The sequence below is a fragment of the Rousettus aegyptiacus genome, unplaced genomic scaffold (genome assembly GCF_014176215.1).
Source record: "Rousettus aegyptiacus isolate mRouAeg1 unplaced genomic scaffold, mRouAeg1.p scaffold_m13_p_11, whole genome shotgun sequence".
In the NCBI taxonomy this organism is placed as follows: Eukaryota; Metazoa; Chordata; class Mammalia; order Chiroptera; family Pteropodidae; genus Rousettus; species Rousettus aegyptiacus.
Window position 1 is genome coordinate 35,683,961 of NW_023416286.1, and position 13,291 is coordinate 35,697,251.

A 13,291-nucleotide genomic window follows, 5' to 3' on the forward strand; every position below is an offset into this window, starting at 1 on the left:
TGATAATGCTTCCATTTTAAAATGCAACACAGAATTCCACGTTTCAAGTCAAAATACAAAGTAAATATAAACGAAGTACAGAGTAAAAATTTAAAATATCTTGCACTTCCTAGAATTACAATTACAATGTACTGAAGTATATTTTGATAAACCGAGAGGCGAAGGAAGACACGCTAGAATGATATGATGGACGATGCCAAAAAACACGCATTGTGGTAGTGTCTAAACAAATGAAATGCATAAAATATGGTGTTCCATTAGTGTAAAACTAGTAAAAAACAGTATTTTCAATCAGTCTGTGGTATTACGAAAAAGCACAGGGTAAAGATAGTAAAATGTAGGCCACAATAAAATGCTAACTGTGTTATAGCCAAATTTGCTTTTATCACGGGATCTGCCATGGTTCAGATTTAGAGGAAAGAAAATCAATGTTCTCGGATACATTCCCAAGGATTACAGAGGCATACAGCCACCTGGCTGTTAAAATAACCAACCCTCCTTTTCTCCCTGTGCTCAGACATGGAGAAAGTGACAGGTGTGATATCAGCACAACAATAACTTGATTACGAGTCTGAGCACATCATTTGAAACTACCCTTCCATTTTCTCAACCATAAATCTCTTTCCTGGTCTCAACAGAGCCCTGCTTGATAGAAAAGGAATGGGCTAGGACAATGCTTCCGAAACTCTAGTTTATGGTCCAGCAATGGTCACCGGCAAACTTTTACCAGTCCACAAATGAAACTTAAATAAAGAAGCCTCTTCCTTACCACAATTGCTAAATGCTTTTTTGCACACATGCCCACTCCCAGACAGGGCATGTTGAACAACTACCTATATCTCCCTGGCTTTTAATTGCCATTCTAACTTGAAATACCCTTCCTTACTTCTCCACGCAGTTAACTGGAAATCACCCTTAATAGTCAGCTGCAGGGTAGCCCTTTTAGAAACTCCTGAGACCCCACCTCTCCCCTGCACCTGACTGCGACCTCTGCTGACATCCACATGCACAGGTCCCATGCATTACCAGACCTTGGATACCCAGCAGTGGTGCCAGTGCCTAGCACTTAGTGATACTGAATGGACATCAAGGAGAGAGGACAGAAGGAGTGGAGTTTGCGTATGTTCGAAAGCAGTGGGCGACGAAACCCTGAGAGGCAGGCCGGATGGAGGGTAGGAGCAGAGGGTCTGAGCTGAAATCTCAAAGGCTCTAACTCTGGGGAATTCACTTAACTTTCTAAACTGCGATTTCTTCACTGGAAGATGAGGAAAATGGTAACATCTAGCTCCTAGGGCTGATTGGTGGACTAAGGAAGATTCCCCAGAGGAAGTGCTTAGCGCTGTCTCTAGAACATGATGAGAACACAGTGGCGTTACCGATTTCTTCCCCAACCATATACTCATAAGAAGACTGATGCGATGATTAATACAATAGTAACCTTTAAGGCATGAAAAATAAGAATCTTATTGAAACAATAATAAGGTTGATAAATCGAACAACGGTACCAGTATCATTTTTCTGATTTTCTCTCTTCCTTCTCCATTACCCTTTTTCTAACTCTTTTCAAAAAAAAGACAGAGAGAGAGAGGGAGGGAGGAAGGGGGAGAGGGAGGGGGAGAGGGGGAGGGGGGGAGAGAGAGAGAGAGAGAGAGAGAGAGAGAGAGAGAGAGAGAGAGAGAAAGAGAGGCTTCTACTACCTCAAAATTCAGTAGTACTGCAACACTGTACAAATACAGTGTTAATGCATATGCTTTGTTTTAGCAGTGGGGAGGATCTAAGAACATTAACTCTTTAATTCTCTCAACATTTAATACGCTAAGGACAGAAAACCACCTCAACAATGCATCCTATTGAACAAAGACTCTGTAAGAAGCAGCCATACATTTTTATGATGACAGTATCCGATTTAATTTATACTGTTTTTAGAATCAGTGTTCATATAATCTTTGGTGTTCATAAGTCATTGATGACTAATTCCTCTCAAAATGGAAGCAAATCCATAAATGACTGAGAAATGTAGATTCTTGAGGAGGAGGTTATTTTCCCCCCTCAAAAAGCTGGCTGGTTTTGGAAGTTTTCAGAAATGCTCAGATACAATGCTTTTTCCTTTTTCAGTATCCTCTCAAGATCTGCCTGGGGTTTCTTACTCACAGATGACCCAAACTGAAACCAAATGAAAAGAATGACCTGGGCATTACTTTCCACCAACTCATCTACATCGAGCAAACCCAAAGCTGTAGCCAGTTTTTCTCAGTGTGGTCATATTTTTTTCTGGAAAGTCAAAAGCCAGTTTTTTCAGTAATTACTCAAACATGCAAGTGAATTTCTCTGTATGTGGTCATATTCCCTACATACCAGGATCAACAATTACATAGACCTATCCCTACTCTGCTCCTCATGGCCAAGGCCATGTATTTCATTTTATTCTCCTAAAACTCCCAGTTCAGAACAGACGTCTATATACAGCAGGTATTCGAGAGTGAGTGATGACATAATCCAACTAATAAACTTATGGCACACTTGTGGTCTAATTTGATAATGGCCTAATTTTGCATCAGTTCAACTCCATCCCCTTAACGCTCACATTTGCCTATGGCTTTGCCAATCATTCGAGAACTCCACACGAAATTCATGTTGGGGTGGGGGGGAAGCACAGTACAGAAGACAGTAATTACACAGTACTCATTTGTGCATCTTTTCTATGTTTATTTGTCAGCCCCCCATTAAATCACATATACCACAGAACTGACCAGAAGGCCCCATGTCCTACTTTCTGTCTTCCCATCAACACTAAGTAGGAAGATTCCCACTGCAGCTGAGTTAAAAGATGTTCATCAGCGTGGCATCTCAGGGCCAAGCCTAAAGAGCTCTTCACTCCTTAAGTCATACCTTAGAAGGAAAGTCATCACAAATGCCTCACCAAAAAATTCCCTGTCACTTTCCACCCCCAGGCAGGAAGCCACCACCTAATCTGCTCCTTGCCTCAAGAAGCACTTGATTTAAAAGTGTGGTTACACAACATTGTGAATGTACTAAATGCTATGGAACTGTTCACTTAAAACTGATTAATTTCATGTTATGTGAATTTCCCTAAGAGGAGGAGGAAGAGGAAGAAGCAGCAGGAGCAGCAGCCTGGACTCAGTGAGCCACCCCACCCAAAAGCAGAAAGGCACACACAAATCAAAGAGCAATCTTGACACAACTCCAGTTTTCCCTTCCTCCTTGCTCTTCTCCCAAGTGTGCTTGTGCGCAGATTTGCAAAAGTAAAGGAAGCAGCTGGAACAGCCTGGGTGCCTAGGGCTGCCTGCTTGCAGCAGGAAGTTCCTTCCTGAGGCCAGTAAAATGGCCTCCAGGCCCAGAACGCCCATGGGATCCACCCCTGGCCACCCACCAGTACCTCAGTATCTCTGTCCTACTCCAATTTACCACTCCAATTTTCTTTCTGCTTTTGTAGTCTTTGCCTTCTTTAAATCTACAGCTAAAGGGGGAAAAAAATCTGCTGATGGGTGTTTACTAATTTACTCTTTAAGAAACAAAACATCAGTATTTTCAGCTAAGAGATTACACTGAGAAAGGAAAACTGATAAAATGTTTTTAAGCATTCAATGCCAAAAATAATAACAACTAAAATTTTTTCCTCCACCCTCTCCACAAATAAGTCAGCCCTACTGGCAATGGTGTCTGAGAGTTGTTATCCATAGTATACAGCACACATAGAACCATCTCTGAATTCATTACAGCCAACGCACTCTCCCAGGGTCTTCCATGAACTCAAACCAACAACCTAAACTCTGTGCAGAGCTTCTGGAAAGCAACAGCACATGGAGGAAGAGAAAACGGCTGGTACAAACCATGAAAAACGTCTTTCCTGCACCACCACCATCACGCCTTCTCTCTCCTCACCATTTAGTTTCCTTCTTCAAAAGGCCAATGTCAAGGCTGCATTGGGTTACCGAAAAGAAAGAGCTATGGAACATCGAGTTCTGGGGAGAAGAGTGATCACTGACTCAAGAAGGCAAAGGTGAGGTCAGATGCTGGAAGCTCCTTGCACTTCATTCACCTTGGCTTCCTGATAAGTTGTCCCTGGCCACTCTCTGGCACCCCCGACCCCATTTCTGGAAGTTAGGAGGTAGATATGGAGGACAGGAATACGTGCACTAGAAAAATCACATGGAAAATTGTATACACTTACCTTGAAGTACACACTGTAAGACAAAGAACATCATAAACAACCCAAAGACGCACTCTGCCAAGGAATCGATTGAGATACACTAGAATTTTTTGAGTTCTTTAAAAACATTACCAATCCACTTTGAGCCCTTCTACCTGCTCAGCCTTGTATTGGGCACTGTCAGGCAAGTGTCCTGCCATCGCATGAACCTCAGAACTCAGAGAAGAGAGTTTACAACAACAGAGTAATACTGCCATATCTTACATAGAAGAGGGTCTCTATGGTTTAACAAAGACATGACATCATATGCATACTGTGACTGTCTGAGATGCCTGTCAATCACTCTGGATTCTATAGGTTTCACAGACATGAGGAGCCAAGAGGCTCAGAGAGTCAGTTTCATTGAGATAGCGAGATTGGGAATGCTAGCCAAAATGGCACCTCCTCATCTACTGAACTGAAGATAGCCAGATCCCAGAGGAAGGCAAACCTGACAACCACTCAGCAGCTGGTTTTGCAATCAGAGCAACTGAAATAAACCAAGGAGAACAGAGACCTGGCTGGGCCTGCCCCAAGCAGACCTCACCTGGTGTGCTTTCCACAGAGCCTAGAAACACAAAGCAACTCTCTTCTCCACTCACGGACACGAGCGTGCCAAAGCTGAAGGAGACAACAGAGGGCAAGAGATGAGGATGGCACCTGTCTTCCAGTTTTCATTTTTTTTTTGTTTTTTTGTTTTTTTGTTTTGTTTTTTTTTAGGCATCGTAATGGATGGATTGTCCAGTCCTTAATCATAACAGGCTCTCACAGAGAGAAGCAAGTTAATAGATGGATGGAGACAACAACCAGAAGTGCTCACTCCAATATCAGGCCCCATCCCTCATCTCCATATAATGGAAAAGCCCCACACTTCTTTACAGGCAAAGATGACTGTTTTTCTCAATACATTCTCTCACCCAATCCTCCAAACAACCCTATGAAGTACATACTATAAATGTTTTAGGTGTTAAAATGAAGTAAATGAGCAAGAACTAAAATAAGTAAGGTTTACTGGGGAGTAAGAACAGCAGGCGGCAGAGAATGACATAAAACGTCTGTTGACGAATAAAATAAAAATATTTTCTCTAGGAAATTCTAAGCTACTTGTGCAGGGATGAACTTGAGATTCTACTCTAAAGTTTAAAGAAGAGGCACCTAATATTTAATATAATTTATTCTCCAAAGGCCTTTCTAGGCTTTGAATTTTATCATACACAGTATTTCTTTCTCCCACTGCATGATTAAGGTTTTAATTTTTATATGAAACAAAGCCCAGAGGAGTTCAAAGAGGACTGTTCACAAAAATAAAAGCCAAGAGGCATCAATATTAATAAAGCTAAACTAAAGAGATATTTAATAACCTTTGTGAAGTTAAAAACAGTGACTAATTCAATCCAAACAACTAGGTCATGCTCAAATTCCAGTCACTCTAAAGCTGAGATTTAATAAGGCAAGAATTTTGCTTTGCTTCAGTGGTCAAAATGAAGGGTCCATTCAAGGGTAAGACTAATAACACAGTGACAATGGAAACCTTAGAGGGACATTTGGGGTGCAGGGGAAGGAAGTTGGGACACAGGACAAAGCAATATGATTACTACAGTACCATCTGGGAATTTGACAGAATATGTGACTAACAAAGAAAAAAAAGACATTTCTTACAAAGACCAAACAATCATTCAGCAAACATCTGAGAGACTCGTAGAAGCCACAAAGCCTCAGATGTGTGTCCTGCTCTGTGTAAGCAAGTTAACAACCTAATCAAAGAGATATTATGACATACATATATACCAGCAGAACAAGACAAAATGTGCTGAGTGCCTCAGGTACACAGTATGTAAGAAATTGAACGTAGGCAAAAGGCACTTGATGGGAGATGTGGAAAGGCATTGAGTTAATTAGTGAATGAAAGATACAAAATACGAAGACCACGACGTTCCCTGTCTACTGCTTTGGGTTGCTTTCCAATTATTCTTAAAAATGACCTTTAATAATTTGGAGAGTAGAATATTTAGTGGAAAATTACAATGAACCCAAGTTCAACTAAGATACATTCTGCCAATTTAAAATACACTGCATTCATTCAACGGCTTAAACAAAATTGCAAAGCTGTAGAATCTTGCTGCAGACCTATCTATGTCCTAGTCACCCGTCTTACTCAATATATCACACATCCAACCTCAGGAGTATTGAGCTTTTCTGGTTTAGAAGTCATATTGAACTTCTAAGAAAAGAACAAAAACGTAATAAACATAGCAGAAGAAGAAACTTACTCTAGAACATCTCTACAAGTAACGTGGAGAGAAGTCTGGCTGTCAGTACCTGGTAGTACTGTCAGTATATGCAGAAAGGTGATGATTCACACATCTAGATACTTAGGCTCCATCACAGGCTTCCTTTGAATACCAAAAGCATCTCCTGTGACTCAACCCTTCGTCTTAAATGAGACAAATCGGGAATCTCCCTGAGAATGCGACTTAAATGAGACAAATCGGGAATCTCCCTGAAAATGTGATTAGATTTTTTTTACAAGAACTTTAAAAACCAAGTGGTTGTTGGCTGAGGATTTTCCAAAATATGGTATTTCTTTCAAAAATCAAAATCAGAAAAGATAAATCTGGCACTCTACTTCCCTGGGCCAACTACCTTAGTACAGCTCAGGCTAGAAAATGTGTCTTATTGACAATGACTGGGCAAAACGGACTTTTTACAAAATAAGAACTAAAAATATTAATAGAACTTTACATTTCTTTTGTATAAAATCCAAGGAGACAGTAATTTGTATTTACTCTTAATGTCCCAAAACTGAAAAAAAATTGATTCCAGTTTTTTCACATTGTATCAAAATTGTGAGTTTACAAGGAACTTGACACTTTAATAAAATGAAAAACTAAGTAACCGACTTTTTAAATGTTTCTGAAAAGCAAAATGACTACTTAAAAATAGATTCAAAGATGTATGCCAAGTTAAAACACATTTTAACAATTTCGAGACTCAATGAATGTATTTTTAAATGTTTGCCCTACCTAAACGAACACCAAACATTATAATTCTGCTCCTACAACACTTGCTAGTTTTTAAAATTATTTTAGCTCTTCCTAAATCTTTCAGAAACGTGGCAAATACTGACGGATGATGGCTACCACAAAAAAATATGAAAGAGGAAACCAGGTTTTTTTCCATTGTCTTAACGTAATGAATTACTACAATCATCTTTTCCACGACTTTTGTGCCCTCAGCTACCTTTAGAAGAAATACAATCCTAAACAAAGCTAAAAGAGAACTTCTTTCTTTGACCATAAATAAGACAGAAATGTAGTCTATATTATCAAAACACCTGGTGATTTATTCTTATCCAATATATATGATAATTCTACCATTTTTAACCATTTATTTGTTTTCACGTTGAAAAAAAAATCATCTCTTCATTAGAGCCTGGACTGCAGACCAGGTGTGCTTCCTTGGACAGGCAAATAGGCCAAACAATGACAAGAGAATGGGCTTGTTTCGGAATTTCTGACTGGTAAAAAAAAATAAGAGCTGAGGTTAGGAAAAAAGAATTCCAGTTTCATTGTTTACTCCTGAACGTTGTTTGAATTCCTCTGCACGGATCTTTACTTGTTCAGTAACATAGCTATGTCTTTCCCTTTGTTGTTAATAACATCAGTTTTATTAACGCTCCATCTGGATTAGGAATTGGCTTTAAGTAGCTCCTTCGATCAGCTATTCTGTGAATACGTAACTCTCAACCACTTTATTCAATTTAGTAGCACAATAAAGGAGTATCTGTTTTCATGAAGAAAATAAAATGGCAAATATAAAACGAATGAAGAGCCTACCAGGTCTCATTTGAACTGTGACAAGACACCAGATTATTACACAGAATGGATGGCTCAGTTGACTGGTAATGGAATACGGTGGCTTTTTTTTTAAGCTGAAGAATTAAACCCAGCCTAGATCTAGGGCAACAGGAAGATGTTACCTTCGGAAATATGGGTGTCCAATTTCTTCCAGACACTATGACAAGCTGCATTCAGACTGGGACAAAGATCAGAGTGGCATGCAGCCTTCATTTCATCACCCCTCAATGTGCCCTGCGGGGTGGGGGACCAAGGGGAGAAATTGGCAGTGATACTATCATTAGGTTTGTCCTTGGGACACTTGGAATGTTGTTAGCCAAGCCTGCTCCACAAATATCTGAGTAGTTTAAAAGAAATGCTCCAAAGAGTGCTTTCGCATGTGAGAAATAGATACATTCCAAACAGAAGACTCAGGATACCAATTAACCAGGCTCAAAAAAATCCCAGACAACTAGTGCTGGAATTCTGCCACTCACCTACAATGATTTTAAAAAGTAAAAAGAAAGAAAAAAAGTCTGTTATAAAACACTCCCTAAAAGAGAAAAAAAAAAAAATCCTTCCAATGTTTTGTCCCTCCCATCTCTTACAAAGTACTTCCAAAATGCTCCACTCTAAAATCAAACCTTAAGACATCTTGTAAAGCACCAAATTGCTGGAAAGTACCTGAGGAAACTCCCCTCAGAGATACCAGCAGTCTATGGTTCATGCCCATGGGTGTGATGAGTAAAACAGCAAACTCAGGATTCAGTTATGCATCACAGACTAAAAATTTTGTCTTTACTAATCCATCATAAGTATCATTGTGTTTAAAATCCAATCCCGATTACAAAATATTCTCCTCTGGAATTTCTTAAGAAAAGTAAGCAATACTCTTTATGACCGTACTCTGAATTTAAACACAAGAATATGACAATAGACATGTCAAACTCTAAGCATCTCAAACCCTTCGAGATCCGTCTAATATGCAGGCTCAGCAAAAAACACTTCAGACAACCATCTTCTGTCCATACACCTGAAATTTCCTTCCATGAAAGGTGGGCTAAATTGAGAAGAGAGAAAAGGAGATCCAAATGTTTTGACTGGAACCCATTTTGGAAGTCTGAGTCTTTTTTGTAGGAGAGCATGACACTGAGGACTGTATTTCATATTGCTTATGTATTTACTGCCTTTTGCTTGTCCCCAAATACCCCCCGTATTTACCTTGAGAAGCTTTCCTGGAGTGAAGCTAATAATCTTACAAATGAGGAAAAAAACATTTTCAAAAAATGCATCTTAATAACACATCATACAAGAGCCACGCGCCTCTCTCCACCTACCTGGGAAAGCGTGTGGATTGGGTGACCCTCTCTTAAGGCACTTAGAACAGAGAATGTGCACGGTGTAGTGCAGTCCAGGCCATTCTTGAAGTAGAACATTCAGTTCCTCTACCAAGGGGGTTATGGCTTGCCATGCTGTCCATATATTTGGTAATGATGCATGGCTGGCAATGGACAGAGTATCTGGCTGCAGGACCCCTTTGGCAGGTCTGTAACTCACCACCACAGGAACTTTCCCTCTATATGCAAAGATCTGAAGTTTCCCATCTGACCGGTGCACCACATGGCTGTTGATCTGTACGCTGTAGCGAGCAAACAACCCAGGTGGAAAGGTAAAGGGAAAACTATATTCAATCTGCAACTGTTCAGCCACAAAAGACTGCCCGGTCAGGTTGGTCCCATTAATCCAGGCCTCTGCATGAGGCACCTCGTTCTGCACATAGCATGGGAATTTGTACCAGGCTGTGGACCCATTCAAAGGCTTGCCCTTGGGTTTATTGAGGCAGTAGCAGAGTCCCATCTTTTCCAGCAGCTCCAGCAGCAGCTGCAAGTCTTGCTGGGCTTGGACATGAGGCTTAAGCAGCAGCCGAATAACATGGGCAGGTAAGAGCCCATGAAGCAGAAAGCCCTCCACGTAATGATGGAGCTGGGTGGCCGGAAGCAGGTCCTGGCTCGGGGTGGGCAGTGACATCACAAGGGAGCTTTCCCCCTCGCCCTCTCCCTCTCCACTGGTCCCTAGGAGCAACTTATGCAGCAACAAGGAAGGATCCTTCTGGAAAAAGACATTGAGGATGTCAATGAGGCGGGTGAGGTTGTGGAAGACGTGCTCCTTGAGGGCTGGGCTGTCCTCAAAGTAGAGCAGCTTGCCGCTCTCGTGCAGGTAGGACAGGGCGCTCTGCAGCCGGTCCTCGGTCAGACCTGCCTGCAGGCCCAGGCGTGCTGAGTCCCACCAGCTTAGCCAGAGCCGTTGGGCCTGAGGTGGCTGGAAATGCAGTTCCTCGAGCACCTGCCAGGACCGAGGCAGTACTCTGTGTAAGTTGGGGAAGATTTCTCGGTGCTCAGCTACGGAGAGCAGCTTGTCTCGAAGGCGTTGTAATTGCCGAGGGTCCCTGCAGCTCACAGGCAACACAGGGGAGAGGATCTGCAGCCGGTGGTTTAGCAGGTACTGAAAATGAGCCTTGCGCCGCCGCAGGTTCTTGTCCGAAACACCATAGTAGGCTGCGTGGGGGCTGGCAGAGCGAAGCTCGAAGTCCCGGGCCAGCGCCTCATCCACCACCTGGGCCAGACGGCTCAGCCCCTCAGCATCGTGCTTCTCCTGCAGGGCGATCTGGCGGTGAATGTCCAGACACTTCTCCTCCAGCTCCCGCTCCCCACACAGGTCTGCGTGCGTGCCCACAATACAAACTACGGCGTGAGGCACCCGGGCCCCCACCCGATGCAAGAAGGAACCCACTGTGGTGGGAAAGCGCAGTGGCTCATAGGTGGCCAAGTTCACCACCAGCACGTAAAGGGCCCCTGGGGAGAGAAAGAAGGGCTGGATCACCTCGTAACTTTCATCTCCAGCTAAGTCATACACGATGAACCGCAGGCCTCGGGAAGCATCAGCTGTCCAGCTGGTCACCTCGATGCCTTTGCTCACGGGTGGAGGTGAAGGTGGGTAGCTCATCTCCTTATCCCCTCCTTCCTGTCCTTCCACTCTATCCTCAGTGAGGCAGTGACGGAGCAAGGTCTTTCCTGCAGCCTTATGACCCATCAGGAGCAGCTTGAGGCGGGGCTGCACCGCTGGCTGGGAATGGGCCAGCTCCTTCTGGTAGGCTGCGATGTACGGAATCCCCTTCATGCAGACCTCGTAAGGGGGCTGGATCAGTGGGTTGTCCTTGATCTTCCACAGGCCCACCCGGGAGAGCTGGCCAAAGTTGTCTGGCAGCACAGCGATCTGGTTCCCTTGTAGCACTAGCTCCTCCAGGCCTGTCAGCTCCACAATGGAGTCCGGCAGGTAGCGGATACGGTTATTATCCAGCCACAAGGTAAGGAGCCGGCACAGGCCCGAGATCAGAGACGGCACTGAGGTGAGTTGGTTGCGACTAAGGTAGAGCTCCTCCAAACCAGCCAGGGGCAGCAGCGCGGCTGGGAACTCCTCAAAGAGGTTGGAGGACAGGTTGAGCATTTTGAGTCGCTGCAGACAGCTGAACTGGGCGGGCAGAGCCTGGAGCCCGTTGTTATCTAGCATGAGGCTCTCCAGGCTGGCAAGCTCACAGAAGCCTTCCGGCAAGGTGCCAAGCTCGGCCCCACTCAGCCAGAGGATCTTAAGGGCACGGAGGGCACTGATATCCTCAGGTAGGCCCCGTAGCCGGTTGCTGGACACGTCCAGCTCCTCCAGGGCCGCCAGCTGCAGCAGCTGCCGAGGAAAAGCAGTGAGCTGGTTGTGGTCCACGTCGAGGGTGCGCAGGCGGTAGAGGCAGCAGAGGGAGTCTGGCAAGTGCGCCAGCCGGTTAAAACTGACATCCAGCTCCTCCAGGTGGGTGAGAGCGCCCAGCTGGGCGGGCAGAGAAGGTAGCTGGTTGTGGCTGAGGTTGAGCTTGCGTAGCTCGTGCAGGGCGCTCACCACCTCTGCGCCCAGGGCAGTCAGCTTGTTGTGGCTCACGTCCAGCTCGGTGAGGTGGTGGCCCAACTCTGCCACTGCCGGGGGCAGCCAGGCAAAGCGGTTCCTGCGGAGTACCAGGACGCGCAGGCTGCCCAGCGCCGACCCGAGCCCGTCCGGCACCTCCTCCAGGCCGTTGTTCCCCAGGTTCAGCACTTCAATGTCCCCGATGTTGGCCGGCAGCACAAGCTGGGGGGCGTCAGGGGAGTCGATCTGGTCGACCCCCGCCCCGGGGCAGCCCCCGGCCGCACTGAGGGTGAGCTGGCGCAGGTTGCTCCGCAGCTTCCTGGCGCGCAGGGCGGCGTCCCGCCACAGCCTCACCGTCTTCAGGTTCCCACTGTCCTTCCCAGCCATGGCGGGGCCCCGGGCCGACACCCTCACGCGGGCGCAGGAGCGCACAGCTACATGCCGCCTTGCGCCCGGGCGGGCGCCAGGCTCCCGGTCCCTCTCGCTCCTCCCTCCCCGCCACCTCTCGGCGACCAGCGGCTGTGGGTCCTAGCGCAGCCAGCGGCCGGGCGCCCGCAGCTGGGGGGCAGCAGCGACGCAGGCAGCTCCGGGGGGCGCCGAGCCCGCAGCGCTGGGGGCGGCGGCGGCGGCCGGCGGGCAGTGCGGCTCGCATTCTCCTCGCTGCCGGGCCATGGGCGCGCCGGAGCGCAGGGCCGCCGCCCGCCGCGCGGCGGAGGATGCCTGCTGCTCTTCCTCCCGCTCCGGCCGCTCGCGGCGCCTCCCGCCCCGCTACCCTAGCGCAGCGGCGGCCCCGCGGCAGGCAGCGGCGTCGCCTCCACGAGCAGCTGGAGCAGGTCGGCGCTCGGCTCGGCGGCGGGCATGTCGCGGGCACAGGGCCCGGGCTCAGCCGGGAGGGGGCGGCGGCGGCGGCGGCGCCTCCTTGTCTCCGCTTCCCGGGGCCCGGGCGGGAGCGCGAGCACCGCGTCCCCGGGACTGCGAGGGCGCGATCGGGAAGCTGCAGCGCCGCCGGGCGGAGCGGCTCCCACGTGACCGGCGGAGGCGCCGCGGGTTCCCGGCACCGCCCCGGGGGCGGGCACCGGGTGCGGGGCTGGGGGGCTCCTCGCCGGGCGCGGCCCGGGACGTGGCCTGCGCTCGGCGGGAGGCGCGCGGGGAGTGGGTCCTGGCGGCCGATCGGGGTCCCTGGGCCCTCCTGGTTGGGTTCGCCTGCGTTTGACTCTTTGTTGGCCCTGCGCCTCTGAGGATTTCTCTTCCTTTCCCCCCCAACTGTCGGATCCGCCGTCTTCCCTAACTCATTCTTTAC

General features: G+C 46.8%; 1 protein-coding gene across 4 annotated transcripts in view; it reads right to left on the bottom strand.

The window, feature by feature from the left end:
- MFHAS1 (malignant fibrous histiocytoma amplified sequence 1) overlaps window positions 1–12,515 on the bottom strand; it is a 64,789-nt gene extending 52,274 nt beyond the window's left edge. For all 4 annotated transcript variants that reach the window (XR_001595392.2, XR_001595393.2, XM_016133146.2 and 1 more), the window contains exon 1: window positions 9,384–12,515. Coding sequence is in view for 2 of the 4 variants with exons in the window: in XM_016133146.2 (XP_015988632.2) it covers window positions 9,384–12,378 (2,995 nt within the window). In the remaining 2 variants the exon portion in view is untranslated. The remainder of the gene's footprint in view (window positions 1–9,383) is intronic.
- Between the last annotated feature and the right edge of the window lie 776 nt (window positions 12,516–13,291).